The 20,416-nt window shown below is 41.6% G+C and overlaps 1 protein-coding gene across 1 annotated transcript; it reads left to right on the plus strand.

The window, feature by feature from the left end:
* Nucleotides 1–464: 464 nt before the first annotated feature.
* Nucleotides 465–16,528, plus strand: FBXO7 (F-box protein 7). Its single transcript, XM_054989094.1, has 9 exons — nucleotides 465–732; nucleotides 3,841–4,141; nucleotides 5,869–6,096; nucleotides 6,685–6,826; nucleotides 9,393–9,476; nucleotides 10,445–10,537; nucleotides 13,702–13,878; nucleotides 15,263–15,300; nucleotides 15,796–16,528. Exons 1-9 carry the CDS (start codon nucleotides 611–613, stop codon nucleotides 16,177–16,179), a joined length of 1,569 nt encoding a protein of 522 aa, XP_054845069.1. The 5' UTR covers nucleotides 465–610; the 3' UTR covers nucleotides 16,180–16,528.
* The last annotated feature ends 3,888 nt before the right edge of the window (nucleotides 16,529–20,416 follow it).

A 20,416-nucleotide genomic window follows, 5' to 3' on the forward strand; every position in this document is an offset into this window, starting at 1 on the left:
CCCCCAAAATGCTATTTTCTCCAGAGAAACTGATTTCTGTAGTATTGACGTCAGTTTTATTTCTAGAGCTCCAGCCTGGAGGTTGGCAGCTCTAGCTGAAAAGACTGTTGCCAAATGGACCAAGTTCCCCGCCTCCCATTTCCTCAGAAAGCAAAGACTCCCGTTATGCGCCACTTCCCGTTTTAACACTCCCCCCCCCCCAACTCGGTCGCATGCCGATGCTCTCAAACCGTCGTTCTTGCTCGGGCAACGGACTGCGCATGCGCGCAGACACAGCATGAGAGTGATCGATCGACAACAAACCCCTCCTGTTCTCTGTTCGGGGTGGGGGGAGGGAGAGGCGCTCCGATCGCTCGCCTCATTTTCCTTTCCGAGTCCGACCCCTCGGCGGGTGTGGGCGGGGCTTGATGGGGCGGCGCTTCGTGTCATCACAGGGTTGAGATGGGGGAGGGGTCAAGCAGGCAGCGCTTCACCCACCGAAAACAATAATAAAGACGACAACGACGACGACACCCAGAAGGCCCCGCGCTTGCTATTCCGCCCTCTTTGGCCGCCGAGGGAACAGGCAGTAGCGGCGGCCGAGAGGAAAGGCTCGTCCCCCGTTGTCGCTATGAAACTGCGAGTGCGGCTCCAGAAGCGGACGGCTCGGCTTGAGATACCGGGGGCGGAGCCGACCCTAGAAGATTTGCGTGCGCGCCTGTGCCAGACCCTGCTGCCCGCTTGGGGTTACAGGTAACGTGTGAATCCATTCGGCTTGGCGTGGAGAGGGAACTGGGGCGTTCGCATCGACTGTTGTGAAAGGGCGGGGAACGCGCTCGGTCTCTGCTGGCCTTTTTAACTCGGGTTGGCGTGCATTAGTTACCTTTAGCCCTCTTTAATTTTCACAACAACCTTGCGAAGTAGGCAGAAAGAGGGTGACCAGCCAGTGAGTTTCATAGCTGAGTGGGAATTGGAATCTGGGTCTGGTCAGTTCTCGCGTCCATACTACACGCGCCAGCCTGGTTTCCATGGCTCTTTCTCTTGTTCACACTGCTCGTGCCTGTCACTTTTTCTTCGGTTCGCCGTGGGCTGGCCCAGTAGAGAGTGTGGCAGAGATATTGTTAATATTTTACTTATGCAGCAGAGCGCTGTTGGCAGAAATAGGTAAGGCCTCCCTCTTCTTGCACCAGACCTTGCAATCTAAAATAGTCAATTAAAAAACACTGCCTTGGTGGGGAAAAATGTGGTGGCTACAGTTTAGTGTACTTTGATTACGGTTGGAATTCAGGACTAGGGGGCTAGATAAGGCAGGTGAAAGAGGTGGGTTTTGAAGAGGAACGAGGAAGGCAGGAGAAGTGATGCTATGTACTATTGTGGGGGGGGGGGGAGCGGTCCAAGTACGATGATATTTTGTAGCTGTTTGTTGCCAGGGTCTAGATGAGTTGGTGAGTTCCTCCCCTGCCCATTATTGATGTCAGTTGTGTGAATTATGTGCCTGGATTGAAGACATCTGAACTCATAAGAGCAGCTTTCCCCCTTAGGTCTTGAATACTAGATGATGTGGGTGGCTTTGGCTGTCTGATGCCCCATCCTCCACTCTGCAGTAATTATGCAGAGGGAGGCATGTGGGGATGGGATTGCTGGAGAATCCCTGTCATGTGGTCCCTTGACCACAAAGGCAGCTGATGGCACCAAGCACGGATGCAAAGAAATAGGAGGTGCACAAGAGATTCATTATGCCAAAAAAAGATTGACAGCTCTATTCTAAGAGTCTAACGTGGGCACAACTAGCTGGTATCCTATACTCCTTCAGCAAAGGGGAAACGTATGCAGAGAAGATGCCACTCCAGAAGTGCATTCCATAGTGGCCCTGCTGCAGTAAATTATGGGGCAGCATGCTGTTAATATTCTCTAGCAGACTGACAGGGAAGCAGCCAGCACACACACTTATGCAGCCGTAATCCTTGATGTTATCCTTTCACCTCTCGCAAGCAGAATTCAATGGATAAGGCTGGGAACACAGCATTCACCACTGTAAGGAGGATTGTGGTGGCTTGAGTGGGAGGAGCCCTGGAATGCACACACCTCATGGTGCTGTGCAAATACAGGTCTGAGACTTCCTTCAGCCTTGTTCTCTTTTGCCAGGCAGATGAACATCCAAGGTACCATGTCCACTGCAGCCACAGTGCACTTGTGAATCTGTTTCTTTCTCAGCAGAGTGCACAAAGGTTCAAGTCTGGGGTTGGGGCTCAGAAGCAACAAGGTTAGCAATGAAGGAACACACAACTGCAAATACACCAAAGGTAACGCAGAAGACAGAATTCCCACCAACGCTTTACTAGCTCATTGAGAAAAGGCACCTATGTGGCAGGCAAGGGAGCATGGGCTTAAGGGAAAACTGGGAGGAAGGCACAGCATGCCTTTTGGCCAACAACAGGCCAAGTGAAAAAGGCCTGTCTAAAAACCAATACGTTTGAGAGCGGCCTTCTGGCTACACTCCTAAATAGGTGCTTAGGAATAAGCACCTAGTGGGAAATTCCCAGCTACTACGGTATTGATACTAGCCATATAAACCAGGGCAGGGTGAACTTTAGAGAGAGGCAGTGGAAATGCACCCTGGGATATGTGGACCCTGAGAAATGATGTTAGTGGAAAGGAATTTACATTTTTTTATAGCTGGCTGTTTGCCATTTTGAAACTGAAAACAAAGTTTCACTTATTGCTACTGCTGAAATAGAAACCAAAGTGATTCCTTAACAAAACTGCCCTTATGATATGGAATATATGTCTTGAGATTCTACAGAAGCGATGGCTGTAAAGATAAAATACAAAATGAAAATCTGAGTGCCTTGAGTTTCCCTCAGAGAAGCTGTTGTTCAGTAATAAGCGAACGTATACGCGAAAGCTTTCTGATTGAGTTTTGAGGCTGAAAGTCTAGCCCCCCCCCCCCCCACACACACCTTTAAGTCAAAAATTAGTTGAAAGTATGTTGTAAAGTGAAGGATTTTGCCTCCTGGGGATGAAGAGCTAGCTGATTTTGAAGGAGACTGGTTGTACTACCTTTTCACGTTTTCTTTACATAGAACCTAATATGATTAATTTATAGGGTTGGATCCAATGAGCTTTTCTACTCAATCTTGCCCAGTTCCCCTCCTTACTATAATGTCTGCTCCACCTAGCTTTTGTCCATTCAGGTCAAGTGATCTCCAGCACACATTTCTTTGTTGGTCATAGGGGTCCCCTTCTTTTCATCGGATGAAAATCTGTCTGACCAACCCAGCAGTATAGTTATTTAAAACATATACCTGATCTTTTTGAAAAAGCTCAAGGTTGCTCTATTAACAGGATAGTACACTGTTAAAAGAAGGATAAATCACAAGTTGGATGTTTATAATTTTGTACCAGGATAGATCAACATTTTTACTCTAATTCTTTCATATCATTTTCCTAAACTTTAATTGCACTCAAGAACTTATTTTAGTTGTAGACTGTGTCTTAGTTAACTACCTGTATATTGGGACTGTGTGCTGTTACCTCTGCATTTTTCTGCTAATACAAACTCACACCCCAAAGTCCTTTAGAGTCTATTTCAGTTGAGGGGGATTGATACAACTTTTGGAGGCAAGTGAGAAAGCTATGCTGTACTGAACTACTGTGAATCCTGCTCAACACTTCTGATTGTGTACATGCTGGCGAGGAGCTAAAGTATAACAAATATGATATGAAAAATTCGTGCGTATTGTGTCTGCTCTTGCATTGTGGTAGTCGTGTAACTGGTAGTTTGGCATATAGGCTATCTGCCGACCAAATGGTGGAGATATGCCACATCTCCCATGCAGTTTTACTTTGTTTTCTCTGCAGTTCTGATATCCAGTTTGCAATAACTTTGAACAACAGAGACTCCCTCTCTGGGGACCAGGAATCTCTAGCATCATTTGGAATTGTTTCAGGCGACTTGATATGCTTGAGGCTGGAAGATGCTAACACAACACCCAACTCACCTCCACCCCCTTCCTCGTTGCTGCCTGCAGAGCAAAATATTTACGAACCTTCCACTTCAGCAGTATGTCACAATCAACCCAATACCACAGAAAACAAAAGACACAATGGGCACGTAGAAGATCATCAGGTCCAAAGTGATGAACAGATGGCTGACAATACGGTAAGAAAGAACTGAAGTCACAAGCAAATGTATAGTGTGTGTGTGTGTGTGTGTGTTGGAGGGAGTGGTCCTATCTGAATTCTCTTGTTGATTATAATGTGAAATGAAAATGGATTCTGTCTTCTGCCATTCCAGCCATTTTCTGTGTTCTTGGGTATCTTGTAAGTCACTCCATATGGAACATTGCTTCTTTGCTTTCTGTATTTCATTTGGGTAAGGTCCATATAAGGAGCAGTGCTGTCTGTGTACACTTGTGTGTTTTAGAGCGATGGTTCTGCACTGAATGAATAGAGCTGCTTTTGTTTAATACTAAATTATATCAGTTGTATTAATATAAGTAGTCAGCTGGCTTTTTTTGTATTGCTAGCCAGGGGAATACGTCTCTCATTGCTGCAATATAGTTAACAAAATATTATGACATTAAACTAGTATTATTTATGTTCTTTAAGATTAATGTATGAAGCAAGACTGTCTTCATGGTACCTCTCAATCCATCATTTCCTTGCAACAACCCTATGTGCCAAATCACTTCTTATGTTCAAAGGCCATACATTCTCCTGGTCTGGCTCCCAAACTTGAATCATAGAATCCTCAGTTGCAGGAGGGACTGGGAGTTGAGTCTGTATCTTCTCTTAAATTTAGAAGTGGCTTTGTCACAAGGAGACTTGTCAAACCTTAAAACACCAACTAGTTTTTATTCTAGCATAAGCTATTGTGCACTAAAGCCTGCTTTGTCAGATGCATATGAACTCCTGACTAGACAGATGTGTATGGTATTGTGAAGAAAAAATATTGTAAATAGGGTTGAAGTGCCATAAAATGTAGGAAGTATAGAGTGAGATGGAACCGTGTAAAATTTAAATGTAATCAAGGAAAGTAGAGACCATTCATAATGGCAGTTTAGTTTTGCTTAAGTAGTTAACACCTGGAATGGCTGAAGGATCCCAGGTCCCTGTTTAGACTTTGGGAGATGGTATCTGAATTCTTGATGGGATTTAATTCACTGGATTCTTAATGAAGTTCTTTTGCTCAAAAATGGGAACTTTTAGATCAGCTGCAGCATATTTTGATAGGGTATCCTTTTTATCTTGAGGGAAATGGAAGTTGGTGGAAACTTTCCACTATGTTTTGAATCCTCAGTTTTGGTTAAGAGCAGTTTTGTTACTATGAAATTATGTACCTAATATGGAAAGAACCAAGAATTAACTTGACGCTAGCTCTTTTTAGAGTGGACACTTCCCCCCTCACTGGAAGTTTTTGTTTCAGTGGTTTTCTTATTTATTTATTTATTTATTTATTTATTTATTTATTTATTGTCCATCTTTCTCACTGATACTCATGGCAGATTACACAGTGTAAATCAATACTATCAATGGCTGGGACACTCAATAAGAAATATAATAGGCTAATGGATTGCAGAAATTTGAAAACAAGCATAATTCCAAATACGGAGATGCAACATTGCTTAAACAAAAACATAAATAATTTGACATAATATATTAAAGAATGTGGAGACTATCCAGTAGGAGCTTATCTACATGAGTGTACAGTACCCAGCAGTGTATGGTCCCTGTCCCTTTGCCAAAGGATCTCTCTGAGTCATTTCTTACTGCACAGCCCTATTATTTGAGTGAAAAAGCCCTCCTGAATAATTTTCTTCATGGTTTTACTCAACTAGATACAATTGTTTTTGAATGCTCTTCTGTCTCTGTTGCTGTCCTTTCAAGGCAGGATCCAGCCAAGAGTTTGCTTCAGAAATGGTCTCAGATGATCCCGATCTCCAGGAAACTGTGGGTTCTTATCCTTTGGGGCCGATGCTATGCTCTGAAGCTACGGATGGGCAGGTGCCACACTCTCTTGAGATCCTCTACCATTCTGCAGTGTGTTCCAGTGCCGGTGATGCTTTGATAGTTCTGATTCATCTTCTCATGATGGAGACAGGCTACGTACCCCAAGTAAGCAACATAGTAAAAGAGCAGATAGTTCTGAAATTGAATGGGAATGTCAGGAGTCCCTTTTTGCATTTAAATAACATTTCTTGGTCCAGTGTGACTGTAATACTGTTTACCAGAAAACATTCTTGTGTAGCAGGAGCTATCTTTATAAACACAGATTCCTTTTCTCCCACTGTTTATCTCTGGAGTGATTTCCCTCCCTCCAGCCCTTTCTAGTATTAATCAGGGTTTATCAGTGTGTGCTTATTGCTACAAGTTATGGCTGAAGAAGGCCACGTTCCTTCAGGACTATGCTTTGCAGAGCTCATAAAATCTAGTGTTTCAAAGTCTGGCTTTGGAAGAAGAGATGATTTGCATTAAACATCAATTGTGTAGTTATGTCTGGGAATGGGGGCAGGCAATGTAAATTCTGCCATAGCGATTCCTCTCTGTGACAGGTAACTACCAAATACTGTTTGCTGCAAATAAGTTGCCCATTGTGGGCATGCAGAGCATAGGTTCCAACCAGCAACTGATTTTTGTGAGACAGCCACTTTTAGGAGGAGCTGAAGGGACCTATATGATAACCACATTTCTTGTTTTTCTCAGGAGACAGAAGCAAAAGCAACGGTCATGCCTGAGAAGTGGAGGAATGGTGGTGTTTATAAGCTACAGTATACTCACCCTCTCTGTGAAGAGGGCTCTGCTGCCCTGACTTGTGTGCCTTTGGGGGACTTTATTGTTGTCAATGGTAAGATTCTTTGATGGAGCTTGCACTCTTCATGTTCTGTCTTCACCCCAGCAGAGCTGCCATTGATTTTCAAGTTCCCTGCTCTGGCTTCAGGGCCTTGAGGTTTCAAAGAAAACTAAGGTGATTTGGTCAGTTGTGTTTAATCTCTGAAGGGGGTGTCGTGGGGCACAGACCTATTTTCTGTCAGCTGTGCACTTGAGGCTATTAAGCCAGCCTCTTCTCTTTTTATTGGGATTAAGCCAGCCTCTTCTCTTTTTATTGGGATTGCTGGTTTTTCTTGTAGCATATTTACTTATTTTTGCTTCATTTATACCCTGTCTTTCTCCCTGGTGGGACCCAAAGTGGCTAATATAATTCTCCTTTTCTCCATTTTCTCCTCACAACAACCCTGTGAGGTAGATTAGGTTGAGAATATGTGACTGGTCCAAGGTCATCCAGTGAGCTTGCAAGGGGATTTGAACCTGAGTCTCTCAGATCCTAGTCAGACTCTCTAACCACTACACCACACTAGAGGAAATCATTCCTAGTACTTTGGGATCCCTAGTTAAGTCTTTAGATGGAGTCCTATGATTAAGTTTTGAGTTTCAGGCTGAGAATTTTTTCCCTCTGAAATGATTGTTTAATCCAGGTTTTCTGCATCACTGCACAGCAGTAGAAAGAGAGAGGGAGCAGTGGTGTGGAAATGTGAGGCTGAAAGTGAAATAGTGCTGTTACTCATACACAAGAGCTCTATTCAAAATCCTTCTTGGAAATGGTGAGAATTTAAACAGAGAAACTCTCTTGCTATCTGCCTTTGGAAATTTAAAGCTAAAACATTTGAGCCCCCAAAGACTATGTGCCAAACAAGGTTGCCACAGGCTACCCCCATTATAGAATATTTTGGACACATCAATTACTGTTATTATCTTTATGAATTTTGAACTTGAACTCACAAACGAGCAGGCTGCCTAAATAGCATTCCTAACATAGCAAACAGAGTTCATTTGTCTCCAGTGCGGACAACATTGTTTGCATTGCAATTTTTGTCAGGTGTGTGATGCCCCGTGGTGCAGAATGGTAAGCGGCAGTACTGCAGCCCAAGCTCTGCTCACGACCTGAGTTTGATCCTGGCGGAAGCTGGGTTCACATAGCCGGCTCAAGGTTGACTGAGCTTTCCGTCCTTCCGAGGTCGGTAAAATGAGTACTTGGTTTCCTGGGGGTAAAGTGTAGATGACTGGGGAAGGCAATGGCAAACCACCCCATTACAGAAGTCTGCCAAGAAAACGTCGTGATGCGACGTCTCCCTATGGGTCAGTAATGACTTGGTGCTTGCACAGGGGACTAACTTCACCTACATGATTCCTTGTGAGAGCTAGTTCTTGAGCTAACAAATTTCTCAGTGATATAATAGAACTGATGGCTTGTATATGTGTTGCGGCCTCTCTGGAGGCTGTTTCAGAAGACAAGTTGCTTCAGAAGTGTCCCTTTACTGAATCAGTGTATTCTGTGCAGGATGCAAGATGTTCGTACTCTGATCAAACTGTATATGTCCTGATATCCACTGATTTCAGGAAAGTGTCACAGATACAAGGATTATAGCATCTTACACTAAGTAATACACATGTATTCTAGTGAACTTTTTGAACTCTGCATGAACTCTATTGTAGTTTTTTCTAACTTGTTGAATAACTACACAGGTATGCTTTCATTTTTGACAGCTAATTAAAAGTAGTGCACAGTACCTAGATTAATGTCTTCTAATCATAGAATGGACCAATGCTAGTCTACTCACTTAACTCTTCCTGTCATTTTTCACAGATTTATAGTTTTAGTTTGCAAGTTGGATGTAACATCACTTTTTGGCTAATTAGAATGTTATACACTAGAAAATTTTCTCAGGAGACAGAAGCAAAAGCAATGGTTTTGCTTAATAAATAAAGCATTAAACCAGTCATAGTTTATCTATGCTATCACACGAATAAGATCTTAGATTTTTACATAAGATAACCTATAAAAAGTGTCAACTCAGATAGTATGCCAGAGTTTTAAGTGAAAGAAATTTCATGAGGACCTAGGTGAGAATTTTACCAATGCTATGGGAATCTTAGCACATTTCATAGAAACTTTGATTGTTTTAAACTTAGAGTTAATTAGGAAATGTTAGCAAATCTAATCCTTATTGCTTTTCTGTGTTCCATCTTTGTAGGATTTATAGTAATAACCATACATGTTTTGATATCTTGCTTCTTAAAGAAGATTAGTGTTATTTCAATAAAAGAACAAATAAACTCTAGAAAGGCTCTATGTGTCTGGATGTGGAAAAATGTTGCAAGAAGAACCCAATAAATCATTTGTACTGATAAGCTGCCTGATTTAAAAAGTGAGTTCTGCTTTGCAGATTTTAACTAAGTGCTGAAAGCTGTCCAGGAATAAAAATAAATCTTTAATCTGAGACAGTGGAAGCCTTAAGTTAGACGCTGAAAAAAATTTGTTACGAAAGGAAATTGGCAACAACATGGTAAAGAAAATCAGCTGTCATTAAGAATATTTCCTGAAGCATTCTCAATTACTTCTTTTGTTTTTGCAGCAATGTTAAAGATCAGCAGTGACATTAAAAGTGAGAAGAGACTGCAGCTTCGGCCAACATCTTTTGTTTGTTTTCAAGACTCAGGTACTTAATATAATTCATTTGATTTATATTTATTTTATTTTGCTTCATTTATATCCCTATTTCTCCCCAGCGGGGAACCAAAACAGCTTACATCTCTCCTCCATTTTATGCTCTCAACAACTATGTGAGGTAGGTTGAGAGTGTATGCTTCGATCACAGAATACCACACTAACCACTACACTGCAATGGCTTTCATATAAAATTATTTGAAGACAGCAGATCTGACCTTATTGAGGAACAGCAAGAGGCTAGTGTAGAAGAGCAGTTTTGATAGTGAGCAATGATAGTAAGCATATTGTCAGATGGGGCAGTTGACCTCTGCTTAAGCATGGGGCGTGGGCAGCAGACTTCTGCCAAGGAAAGGGAGATGAAGGCACTAGAATAGCAACTAGGAGACACAGCCAGCTGGGTAATCACAGGAGGCATTCTTGTCTCTTCAATAGCTCACTGGTCACCCATGTGGCAAACAGGGACCATGAGTTTAAATCCCACTTGGATTCACTGAAAAGAAGGCAAAACACACCTTTTAGCCAGCAACTGGCTAGTCGGTAACAAAATAGCAGGAAAAGACGAGTGGAAAACACCCCTCTCATGCTTGGGAGCAGTCCTCTAACCACAGAAGTAGTAGTCACAACAAAAGGCATCTGGAATCTCCCAGCAGCGCTGACATTGACACCAGCTGTATATATAGGGATAGATACTTTTAGCTGTGTTGCTTGGAGTACTGCTTAATTTAATTAAATGCTTCATTCTTTTTTTTCCCCATGAAAATGAGCACACAAACTTTTGCGTATCTCAACACAGTGGCTTGTTCCCATCAACACTTGGGTCAGGGAAAGAAATGGCTTCTCTGTTCCTGGTTGATAGAAGGCAGTTTTTACTTGCCAAAGGAAATCAACTGAGTAGAAGTAGATACTTATAAACCTACCTTGGTATTAAAATTTTTTTGTCTTGTTTCTTTTCTGAAGCAAATATTGCTGGAGTGTATAAGGATCTTCAGAAATTATCTCGTCTCTTTAAAGATCAGTTGGCGTATCCTCTTCTGGCAGCTGCTCGTCAAGGTAAGAGAAGCACCAAAGGAAGTAGTTTGTGTATAGGGCCTCTGTAAATAATCTGGGTGCTTGTCCTATGGTGATAAACCTATGCCTTTTCAACTCCAACCAGATGAATGTTTGAAATGAGGATGAGATTTCTCTATTAGCTTCCAGGCTCTCCTTCCACTCCCCCATGTTGTCCAAAATAGAGACCCAGTAGTCTTGACACAGAAGCTAATTTGAGCTCAGTACTCCTGTGACTTGCCTGGACCACTTTGTTTTGATTGTGCCTTACCCACTGAACTATGTTTTTGGCTGCTGCCTAGGGCTACAGTATTACAACCGCAGACATTGCAAGCCTATAACTGTCTTTGTGAACTTTTAAGGAACTGCCTTCTCCCATATAAGAACTGCCTGCCTTCTCCAGTATAAATCTACCTATCCACTTTGGTCATCTTCAGAGACTCTGCTTCAGGTTCCCTGCCATCTGAGGCTAGATGGGTGGAAACCTGAGAGAGGACGTTCTTGTTGTGGAGCTAAAACTTTGGAACTCCTTCCACAGATGCGTCTGTCTTCTTCTTTGATGTCTTCCACCAGTGGTGAAGACCTTTTTATTTCATTTGGCATACCCTCAGTAACTGTTAATGGATCTCCTCCCTGGTTTTTGTTCTTGCCTTTATATGTTTTAATTAACTTATTATGTATTACTTTAAATGATGTTTTAATATTCAAACGTTTTAGTGTTTTCATATTTACTGCCTTGGGGACCTAGTCAGGTGGAAAGGCAGCATGAAAATGTAATAAATAAATTAATAAAATGATGGTTTGAAAACATAGGTCACCTGCTACTTCCTATGTAGAGTTAATTGCTGTCCTTTTCTTGAGTGGTCAAGATGGAGTCTAGAACTGAGGGGAGTTCCACAGATTACAAATATCAGAATGCAGTTCATTTCTTAAGCATGGTTAGGTGCTACATAATTACAAAAATGAAGAAACGCTGACTTTTGATTTAGGGAATGTTAATCAAACAGATAAAAATCTGATGCTGCCTTTTAAAAGTTACTTTAAACATGAACCTTTTTATGGGCAAAGATCTGCACTGTTGTTGAACCAGCTGGAGAGTCCATTTCCTTTATGGTTTGACAGTGTTAACTGATAAAAGGATAGCCTCGTTCTTTGGCTAGGCTCAGGAAAGACTACAGAATGTAGCTTAGGATAGCTGACACCATAGCTGACGGAGGAGTCTCTCCTCAGGCCTGGGAACTGTGAGGTCTTGCTAATTGTGGGTAGTTCAGAGGCCACAGAGGAGTGAGTGGTTAATGGGCAATTTTCCATGTGCCTCCTTTTTCTCTGGCTAGCTTGGCATCTTTAGTTCCCACAGGCCAAATTTATTTTATTTATTTATAGCCTTTCTCACTGAAACTGAAAGGAGATTACACAGTGTGAGTCACTACAGTCAATATCAAAGACACTGCAATAAACATGTAATGGGTATATACATGGAAATGTGCAAAGCTTTAAAAACCTGGAGAAGTCCAATACAGAGCTGAAGAAATGCTGAAACAGAGCATAAGTAAATCTGTGACTGACATATTGAACAACATAGGAACTACTCTGTAAGCCCTAGAAATACTAATGATTTGTGTGGAAAGCGGCTGGTTGCTAAAGTATTGGAGATCTTTGAGAGAAACTTTTTCTATAGCTGTAATACTTCTAACATCCCTTGATGTTCCTCAGAGGGGGAAACACTTTCTAGAAGTCCTTTACTTTATGCTTAGGTGTACAATATGCAGTTGGCTCCATTTCTTGTGACTTCTCTCTTGGTTAACACCTCTTTCCTGTAGACTCAAGTGCAGGCACGAGAAGGGGGCTGGCAGGAACCTAGACAAGTTTCTTTTTGCAATCTAGTACTTTAGTGTGACTTACGTTCAGTTCGCTTGTGGCTGTTTCTGTTTTCCAGATCACCACCTGATGATTACTTGAGCTGCTTTGATAGTTGTGTGCCTGTGGGGAGCCGTCCTTTGATAGCGATTGAGACCACTGGTCCATCTAGCCCCAGTAGTAACTTTCATGATAGAACTGCTCTTTCCATCTGTAGGAGAGGTCTTTCCTATCCTTGTCTCTAAGATCCTTTCAATGGATATGACGAGGACTGAACCTGGAACTTTTCTGTACAGTGAGCATGTGCTGTAACCAGATACAATAGGGCATCAGTGCAGCTTGGGTATCTGCTAAGTTGACAGTACTCTTTGGATTTTATTCTGAAACATGCTCTTGTGATTGTGAACTAAACTTTAGTGGTGCATTTATTTTGTTTTTTATTGCTGTTAGGAAAAATGAGAATGACCTGTCAAATTATTTGACTTATTTGTAATGTTTAGTGATGTTTAATTTTTCAGACCTCAGTTTTTAATGAGGTCTGGACATGTGCAATTTTCTCTTACTTGAAGCAGATAAAGGACAGTAGTGATAGACATAAAGGATGGCTTATAGTCTAACAAGGGGGAAAAGGTATGAATATATAATTAAATATTTTATTGCTAACTGCTAAAATAGTTTATAGATTTGGAAACATTGATAAAGTTAGGGATAAGTAGAGAGGATTGCTATATTAATCAGTTATATAAAGAGTTAAGATGAAATAGTGCAGCAATTACGGAATGAGGACTATATATTGATAAATATTGAATAAAAGCTATGATAAGATGGAAATGGTCAAATATTAATGACAAGGTAGATTGTATAATGTATTTAGTTTGTGAAGGTAAATGTGAAAATATACAGTAGCTGGAATAGTATATGTATTCTTTATTTTAATATTGATTAACTCTGATTAAGATATGTTTTGAGTACTCTGTATTTTAATAACTCTTGTAGTGCAAAATCCTACCCCTCCTTTGATCCTGTAACTCCCCCTCTTCTTTCTGTACCCTCTTTATTTTGGAAATAATAAATAAATAAATAAATTTTTTCAGGACATAAGTACTGCCCTTAATGGTCATTCAAAGTATCAGCCCTAGAGAAACTGTTCAGGGGAAAGTTCAGTGTTCATATTATTAGTGTCCATTGAATCCATAAACAGATAGGCAGTTTGTCATATTAATAACTTAGATTCGACGATGAGACCAGTCTAAAACAATGCTGATTTTGCTTTTTTTTTTTTTTTTTTACTTACTATGGTTCGTTCTTAGCTTTGAACTTACCAGATATGTTTGGCTTGGTGGTCCTTCCGCTCGAACTGAAATTCCGGATTTTCAGGCTGCTGGACGTCCGCTCACTCCTTGCTTTGTCTGCTGTTTCCCGTGACCTCTACACAGCCTCAAATGACCAGCTACTGTGGAGATTTGTATACCTGCGAGATTTCAGAGGTGACTGCTTACTTGAATAAAGTGAGAGGCTTGTTCCCAAATCTGATTTTCAGCAATTTGACAGGCCAGTTGGTTTTCTTTATGGAACCCAATAGTGCCATTTGATAAAATGCAAACACTGTTTTGGAGATAGCTTTGGTTCCAGAACAGCAGTATTCTAGACCCAGAACCCACCTTTAACCCCGAGATGGCAACATGAGACTCATTGGGGAGGGGCTGTGGCTCTGTGGTAGAGTATCTGCTTGCCATGGAAAGGGTCCCAGGGTCAGTCCCTGGCAACTCCAGTTAAAAGGATTATGTTAGGCGGTGTGAACAACCTCTGCTTGAGACCCTGGAGAGCCGCTGCTTGTCTGAGTAGACAATACTAACCTTGATGGATCAATTATCTGATTCAGCATATGGCAGCTTTGTGTTTTTGAGCTCTAAACTCATAGCAGGTATATGACATCACACCCATGGAATGTTTTCACGTGACAGGAGGAGTAGAAGCCAGAGTTAGAATTTCATTAGAGCTAGGCCAGGACTGTAGACAACTAGGGACAAGAACCACAAGCCGAACTCCAGAAAATGTACCATAATGAGAAACTAGCATAGGAAGGTTTGGAAGCCCCTCTTCTCACAAACTTGTGATTTTTGTCTCCACTCTACCCTACCCATTATCCAATGCTCCTTGCCTGTGTTTGTGGGAATAAGGCACCCAACCTACAAAAGATCAGATTTCTTCAGGATAGGGGCCTCAGTGCTGCAAGCACAGGCATGAAACCTTAGAGGACCAACCAGCAGAGGTGGGCATTGACTAGGGTGCGTATGTGCGTGCGTGCGTCTGTCTGTCTGTCTGTCATCTTGCCTTGTTGTCTTGGTGCTGCACTCAGTGCGTATGCAAACGTTCCTTTGGTAACCATGCATGCGCTGTAGCAACAGTTAATTTCTGTCTAACATTTTTATCATGCCTGACTCCAGGGCGCTGAGAGATAGAGAGACATGGTTCTCCCCATGAATCATTTCACAAGTGAGTCACTAGCTCAAGGTCACCTGGTGAGCTTTTTGGCTGAGTGGAGTTTTAAACCCACATTGCCCTAGACCCTCTACGTTGTATTCGTTCAGACCTGTCTCCTAAAAAGGAGCAAAAATGGCAACTCTGTAGGGGCCTACAGTCTGGGAGACAGGCCTTCACAACCTATCTGAATGTCCCAATCTATGGGCTGGAGACAACTGACCAAGAAGGCCTATTTATTTTAAGTTATGTGAACAAGACTTGCTCTCCAAGTTAAAGTTCTAACTCAAGAGAGACTTCCTAAATTAAGCATAATATGTTGCCTTCCAGTATTTTATAGAAACACAATACCAAATTGATGTGTCAGTCTGACTTCTCCCTTGTTTGCAGATCCTGTTTCCAGGCCACGAGACACAGACTGGAAAGAAGTAGGTGGCTGTTTAATGTGTTCTCTTGAAAGTGTTAAGAGTGGCCACAGCATAGAGAGCCAGGGGAATGCTAGACTAGGTGCTAAGGCCACTGAAACTGCAGTCATTGTAGGAGGCACGCTCTGCTCTTCTTAATTGTGCTTTAAAGAGCTTGTAAACTTCTGCCTTATGCTTGATGCCTTTGTGCTCAATTTTGGTCTAGATTCTATCATAAGTATCAAGTTAAACTTTTGCTTTAAATGAGATGTTGAACCTCAAAGGAAAGACAAGCTCCACTGGATGCTTTCCTGTAAACTAGGTAGTTCAGTTAAGCTGTTCAAAAGGTAGTATGTGGTATTGGTGGCAAGACCGCTGAGGAGGGTATTGTGGCTGTCATTAAACTACATCATGAAGAAATACAGATAGATGTGATCGGGAGACATGTGGGTGATGTTTTTAAAAACGTAGGTACTTCTGTACTTTAGGCTAAATGTTTTTGGTATTTTTTTTCTGCAGTTGTACAAGAAGAAATTGAAGCAGAAGAAGGAGGCTCTGAGGTGGAGGCACATGATGTTTCTGCCCCCTCCTCTTCCCAGCCCATTTCATCCCAATCCACTTTATCCTTTCCCTCCTAATCCTCTTTATCCCCCGATGATAATTGGTGGTGAATATGATGAAATACCAACTCTTCCTTTTATTGGTGACCCAGTCAACTCACTTTTTTCTGGTCCAGAGGAGATGCCAAGTCTGTTCCCCCCTACACTACAGCCGCACTTTGATCCAGTTGGGTTCCTTCCAGGTCCAAATTTCTCAGTTCCAGGGAGAGCCAGTGGCAATGACAGATTCCCCCCTAGGCCCAGCCGGGGCCGCCCAGTTGATAGTCGCCGTCCATTCATATGATGACTCTTGACACCAAGAGTTTAAACCTCATATTCCTGGGCTTGCTTTTTGAACTATAGGATACTCAGTTCTGGGGCCTTAAGGTGTCTCTCTTCTAATTAGGGCGATGCATAGGTACGATGGTATCCTGCCTCCAGGGACTAGGTCCAACAATTCAGTGCAAATAACTAGTGCTGTGTCCTTTAGAACTGGAGATCCTTTCAGAAAGAACTCTGTGGGATGCTTTGTTCTTCTTCCTTTTTGTCCTTTGCTGCGTCTGATAAAGAGCAATTTAAGCACAAGCATGCTGTTGGTCTGGACTGACTCATTCCCTAAATGTCTCCATTAAATGCCTGCAGTGATTATTTTTTTCTTCTGTAACTGGTCTGATTTTAAACATCTCTTTCACAAACAGCAAATTTTCTACAAACAGCCTGGATTCCCTGTAAGGTATATTAACTTAATTCTTCCTTACAGGCATCATTGCTTTGAGGGTTTTTTTCCTCTTTTTTATTACTTGGAAAACATTTTTTTAATTGGGGACTTCAGTGCACAAAGGATACAGGGTTAAGTTTTTGTTACACTGGAAAGAATAAAACACTGAACATTTCATCCTACAAACAGGTGAATAAAAACATGCCACAGTGTAACCCAGAATCTGACCAAAACAGTGAGCCTGAATGCCAAAAGCATTGACAAAATGTATTGCCTTTCTGCCTTAAAAGTTCTGCAAGTTCCAGGAAAATGCTTTTATAAAACTAAATGACATTAACCATGATGAATCATTGTGTACCTATAGTGGAAGAGAGGGAACTTAAGATTCATTGTCACCTAATTTTGCACATGATCTCAATACACTGGTGTTAAGATACTTTCTTACCTGTTCCATATCTTTGTTTGAATGACACCATATGTGTGTATTGCTTAAGAAGTGTTGCCTGTAATGCTAAATGCTCATGCAGTCAACCATTCTGTTGTATGTAGAGACTTGTCAGAGGGTCTCTCTTTAGTAAAGGATCAGCAGAGATGCACCATGCAAAGCTTTATGGGTTAGAACAAGTTTGGCTGTCACTTTTTAAAAACTTGAAATTCTCTTGGCTGGTGGCAGAATTAGATAATAGCTGCCAATCATGGGTAGCCTGTCTAACTCGTAAACTGTAGGTTTATCCATGATTCCATACTGACTCAAAGTACCAGATGATCTATTCTTTTGCTGAGCTAGAACTAACTTTACGATTAATTAGGCTAAAAATTGAGTTTTGTTCATTTTAGTTCTGGAACATCTTCGTAATGGAAAGTTTCTGGGTATGTACTCTCTAAGTGCAAGAATTTATGTGGGGGTTTTGCGGCTGAGATTGACTTACTTGGTTCTTGAAATACTTTGTTTTTAACTCCCCGTGTTAGCTCTCAAGCTGTTTTAAGGACCACACTTCCTTAGATCATGGTGCCAGTTTCTTACAAAACATACTTTTTCTTTCAAAGGCTACCTTTGAACTTTAGCTCTTGTTCAGTTGTTCGCAGTGCAAAGTGCAACTGGATTCTTAAATTGGTAATATCAACCTGATACGCTATTTAATGCTAACGTAAGAGTGTTACAAATCAGCCTAAATATTATGAGTAGAACATGTCTAGATAAGTTTTACAAACTGAGTATAGCCAATATACTGGTGACGTACCATAATCTCCTCTATCCTTTTTGTCTCTTGAGGGATGTTGGGAGGTAAGGGAGGGGAAATGTGTAACCCAGATGTTGCCTAATCACCTGGTGCTTGGAGTTGGTTGCCTCTGTTCCCTATTAGCAAATTTCTCCCTGCCTCAGTTCAAAGCACTATGTTGTCAGGAAAAGTCTGAGTTTACACAAGTTTCACTTCTCTTGCCCAATTCCATCACAATAGTTTCACCTGCAAAGCAGGTTGCTTGGTAGGAGGAGTTGTCCTTTCTCTAGCACTTTTCAGTGTACAAAGAGCTGTATAACTATTTTATCTCTCCCTATGAGGTAGATTAAATGGAGAGTAAGGTGCAATTGTGTAGACGACTATGGCTGTTCTGTATGTCTAAACAGATCTCAAACTATTAATAACTGTTCTTTGGGACCACAATTCTAAGCCCCACAGGTGGTGCACAGAAGAATCTGCTATATTGCTATCAAGTGTCATGCGTAATGTTGAAGTTGAACCAGTTGTTTTTGCTGGATAGACATTTTGAAAAAAGGCAAAACTTTGTCATTCTGCTCTGAATATACAGCCTTAGAATAGCATGTGATTGCTGAACAGACAACAAATCTCTTGATTCCTTTGAATGGAAGATTAAAAAATGGCCTTCCATAATTCAAATGTTCAACTATTCCTTAGAATATTAATACAATCCAGACTGCTGCTAAAACTTTCAGAAGTATAGGGATGGCTTTTGCTTAATCTTTGCTTGCTCAATGAAATGTAATATACCCAGCATGAAAAACTTTGTGGGGTACAACAGAAGTAGTACCAGGAGTTGATTACTTAGCAAAATTCAGCAGAGTGCTGCTGGGTCCAGTATTGAACATGTCGCCTCCTTTTTTCATCTGCATAACCACAGCCTGCTCCCACAGGAGGTACATTCTTGAATGAGAAGAGTCATGTCCATTTTAGTGAGCTATGTCTCCTGATAATTGCTTTATTAGAGACTGAAGGAGAGCATCTTGCTCTGTTCCTGGCAGAAGTGATGGACTAGATTGATGTCCTGTTTATTTTAGAATTGCATAGATAGTGACCTAGGTGTCTTCCATATGGGAACTGTGGTTTCCCTGTTGCTGGTACAGCTGCAGATATAATGCAGCAGCAACGACGCCCCTGCAGTTTCCTTGCTGCAGTCCCCTAGAAGTGGCCACCCTTACTCCCCTGGCTCACCAGGGCTTTTGCTTTTTTTTAAAAAAAAAAGCACTAGAATATCATAGCAGTATACCTCTGTAATGGTAGGTGTAGCAGGTTCTTTGAATTCCCAGCTTTTTTAAAGTATCTAGCCCCTTCCTTTGTGAATATATGCCTTATATCTCTGCAAAAAATAAAAGCAGAATTTGTTGAACCTGCTATGCCTGTTGTGTCAGTATAGTATTTCTCTATAATGATATTCTAGTGCTAATTTTTACAAAAATAAAAGCCTCTTGATGGCAGGGGGAGAAAATAGTTGCCACAGGGACATGGCCAGGGGAAATGGCTGCCATGTGGGCTAGAATATCTAAATTTACGCACCCACACAGCAGCAATCCAGACTTTTCTACAGTCCCAAAACTTTGGAGCAAAGCAGGTTTGAGAAAGATTGGAGAAAAGCTGGGGAAACCCCTGTAGGTGCACGAACACTGCTCTGGGAAAGTTCAAAAACATTGAACTTGGGGTAGAAAACCTGTATGGAAGACTCCTTAGAAAGTAAATAAAACATATTTTAAAATGAGAATGCAACAAGCTACGCTAGTGCCAAAGGACCATCTCCTCCTTTTTTGCATTTCCCCTGTACCCTGGTTTTGCTGGGCTGCTGCTAGGCCTCACACCTGAAGTCTTACTTGATACTGCAGAGACCGAGGGAAGCAGAGGCGCTTGTCGTCTTCTGCTTTAAAGCATCATTGGTTACCTGGGACTTTGCTACTATGTGAAGATCATGGTGCAGCTTTCTGTGGGTGGGTACTACCTCAGGCCTTTCTCTAACCCACCTCCTAGGGGTGATGGTTTCACTTCACCCCATGGCTTAGCTACTTTTACTATTCTCTAAAGAGTTAATTTACTTTGATGTTCTTGAATCTGATATAAAATAACAATCTCATTGAGCTGCTGCCAGTCTAATACTGCATTATGCTGAGGTCACAATGCAAGCTTTCTTGTGGATCTTGACAACTGCAGGCTTTCAAGGGCCTCTTGGTAATATTAATTCAAAGTCTCATATATATGCCTTTCACTGGCACAGAATGGTCTGATATAAGACATTGTATTACATATTTTCATTATTACTTGGCCTTAACAGCAACCAAAAAAACTTGTCAAGCTTTAGGTACATAATGTTGAAGATTTATCAAAGGACTTTGGGTCAGGAGCGAGAACGATCTCCCTGCCCACCCTGCTTCTAGTGCTATTGTCATGCTCCATTAACTACATGCTGGGGGTGGGGTTGGGGGGTTGGAATGGCTTGCACCCAGGCTGCAAATTGCTCTAGCCCTCATTGAGCATACTTTGTGAAAGGCCGGTAGAAGGCCTGCATCCTTTCAGCTGAGGTCCAGCGCATGTTCCTTGCA

Source organism: Eublepharis macularius, chromosome 9 (genome assembly GCF_028583425.1).
Source record: "Eublepharis macularius isolate TG4126 chromosome 9, MPM_Emac_v1.0, whole genome shotgun sequence".
Taxonomy (NCBI): Eukaryota; Metazoa; Chordata; class Lepidosauria; order Squamata; family Eublepharidae; genus Eublepharis; species Eublepharis macularius.

What these genes read in the sequence shown, in the direction of transcription:
- FBXO7 (XM_054989094.1), top strand. Translation starts at nt 611, where the DNA reads ATGAAACTGCGAGTGCGGCTCCAGAAGCGGACGGCTCGGCTTGAGATA. An exon ending in TCTGGCAGCTGCTCGTCAAG is followed by an intron (nt 10,538 to 13,701) that starts GTAAGAGAAGCA and finishes GTTCGTTCTTAG; the next exon opens with CTTTGAACTTACCAGATATG. An exon ending in ATACCTGCGAGATTTCAGAG is followed by an intron (nt 13,879 to 15,262) that starts GTGACTGCTTAC and finishes CCTTGTTTGCAG; the next exon opens with ATCCTGTTTCCAGGCCACGA.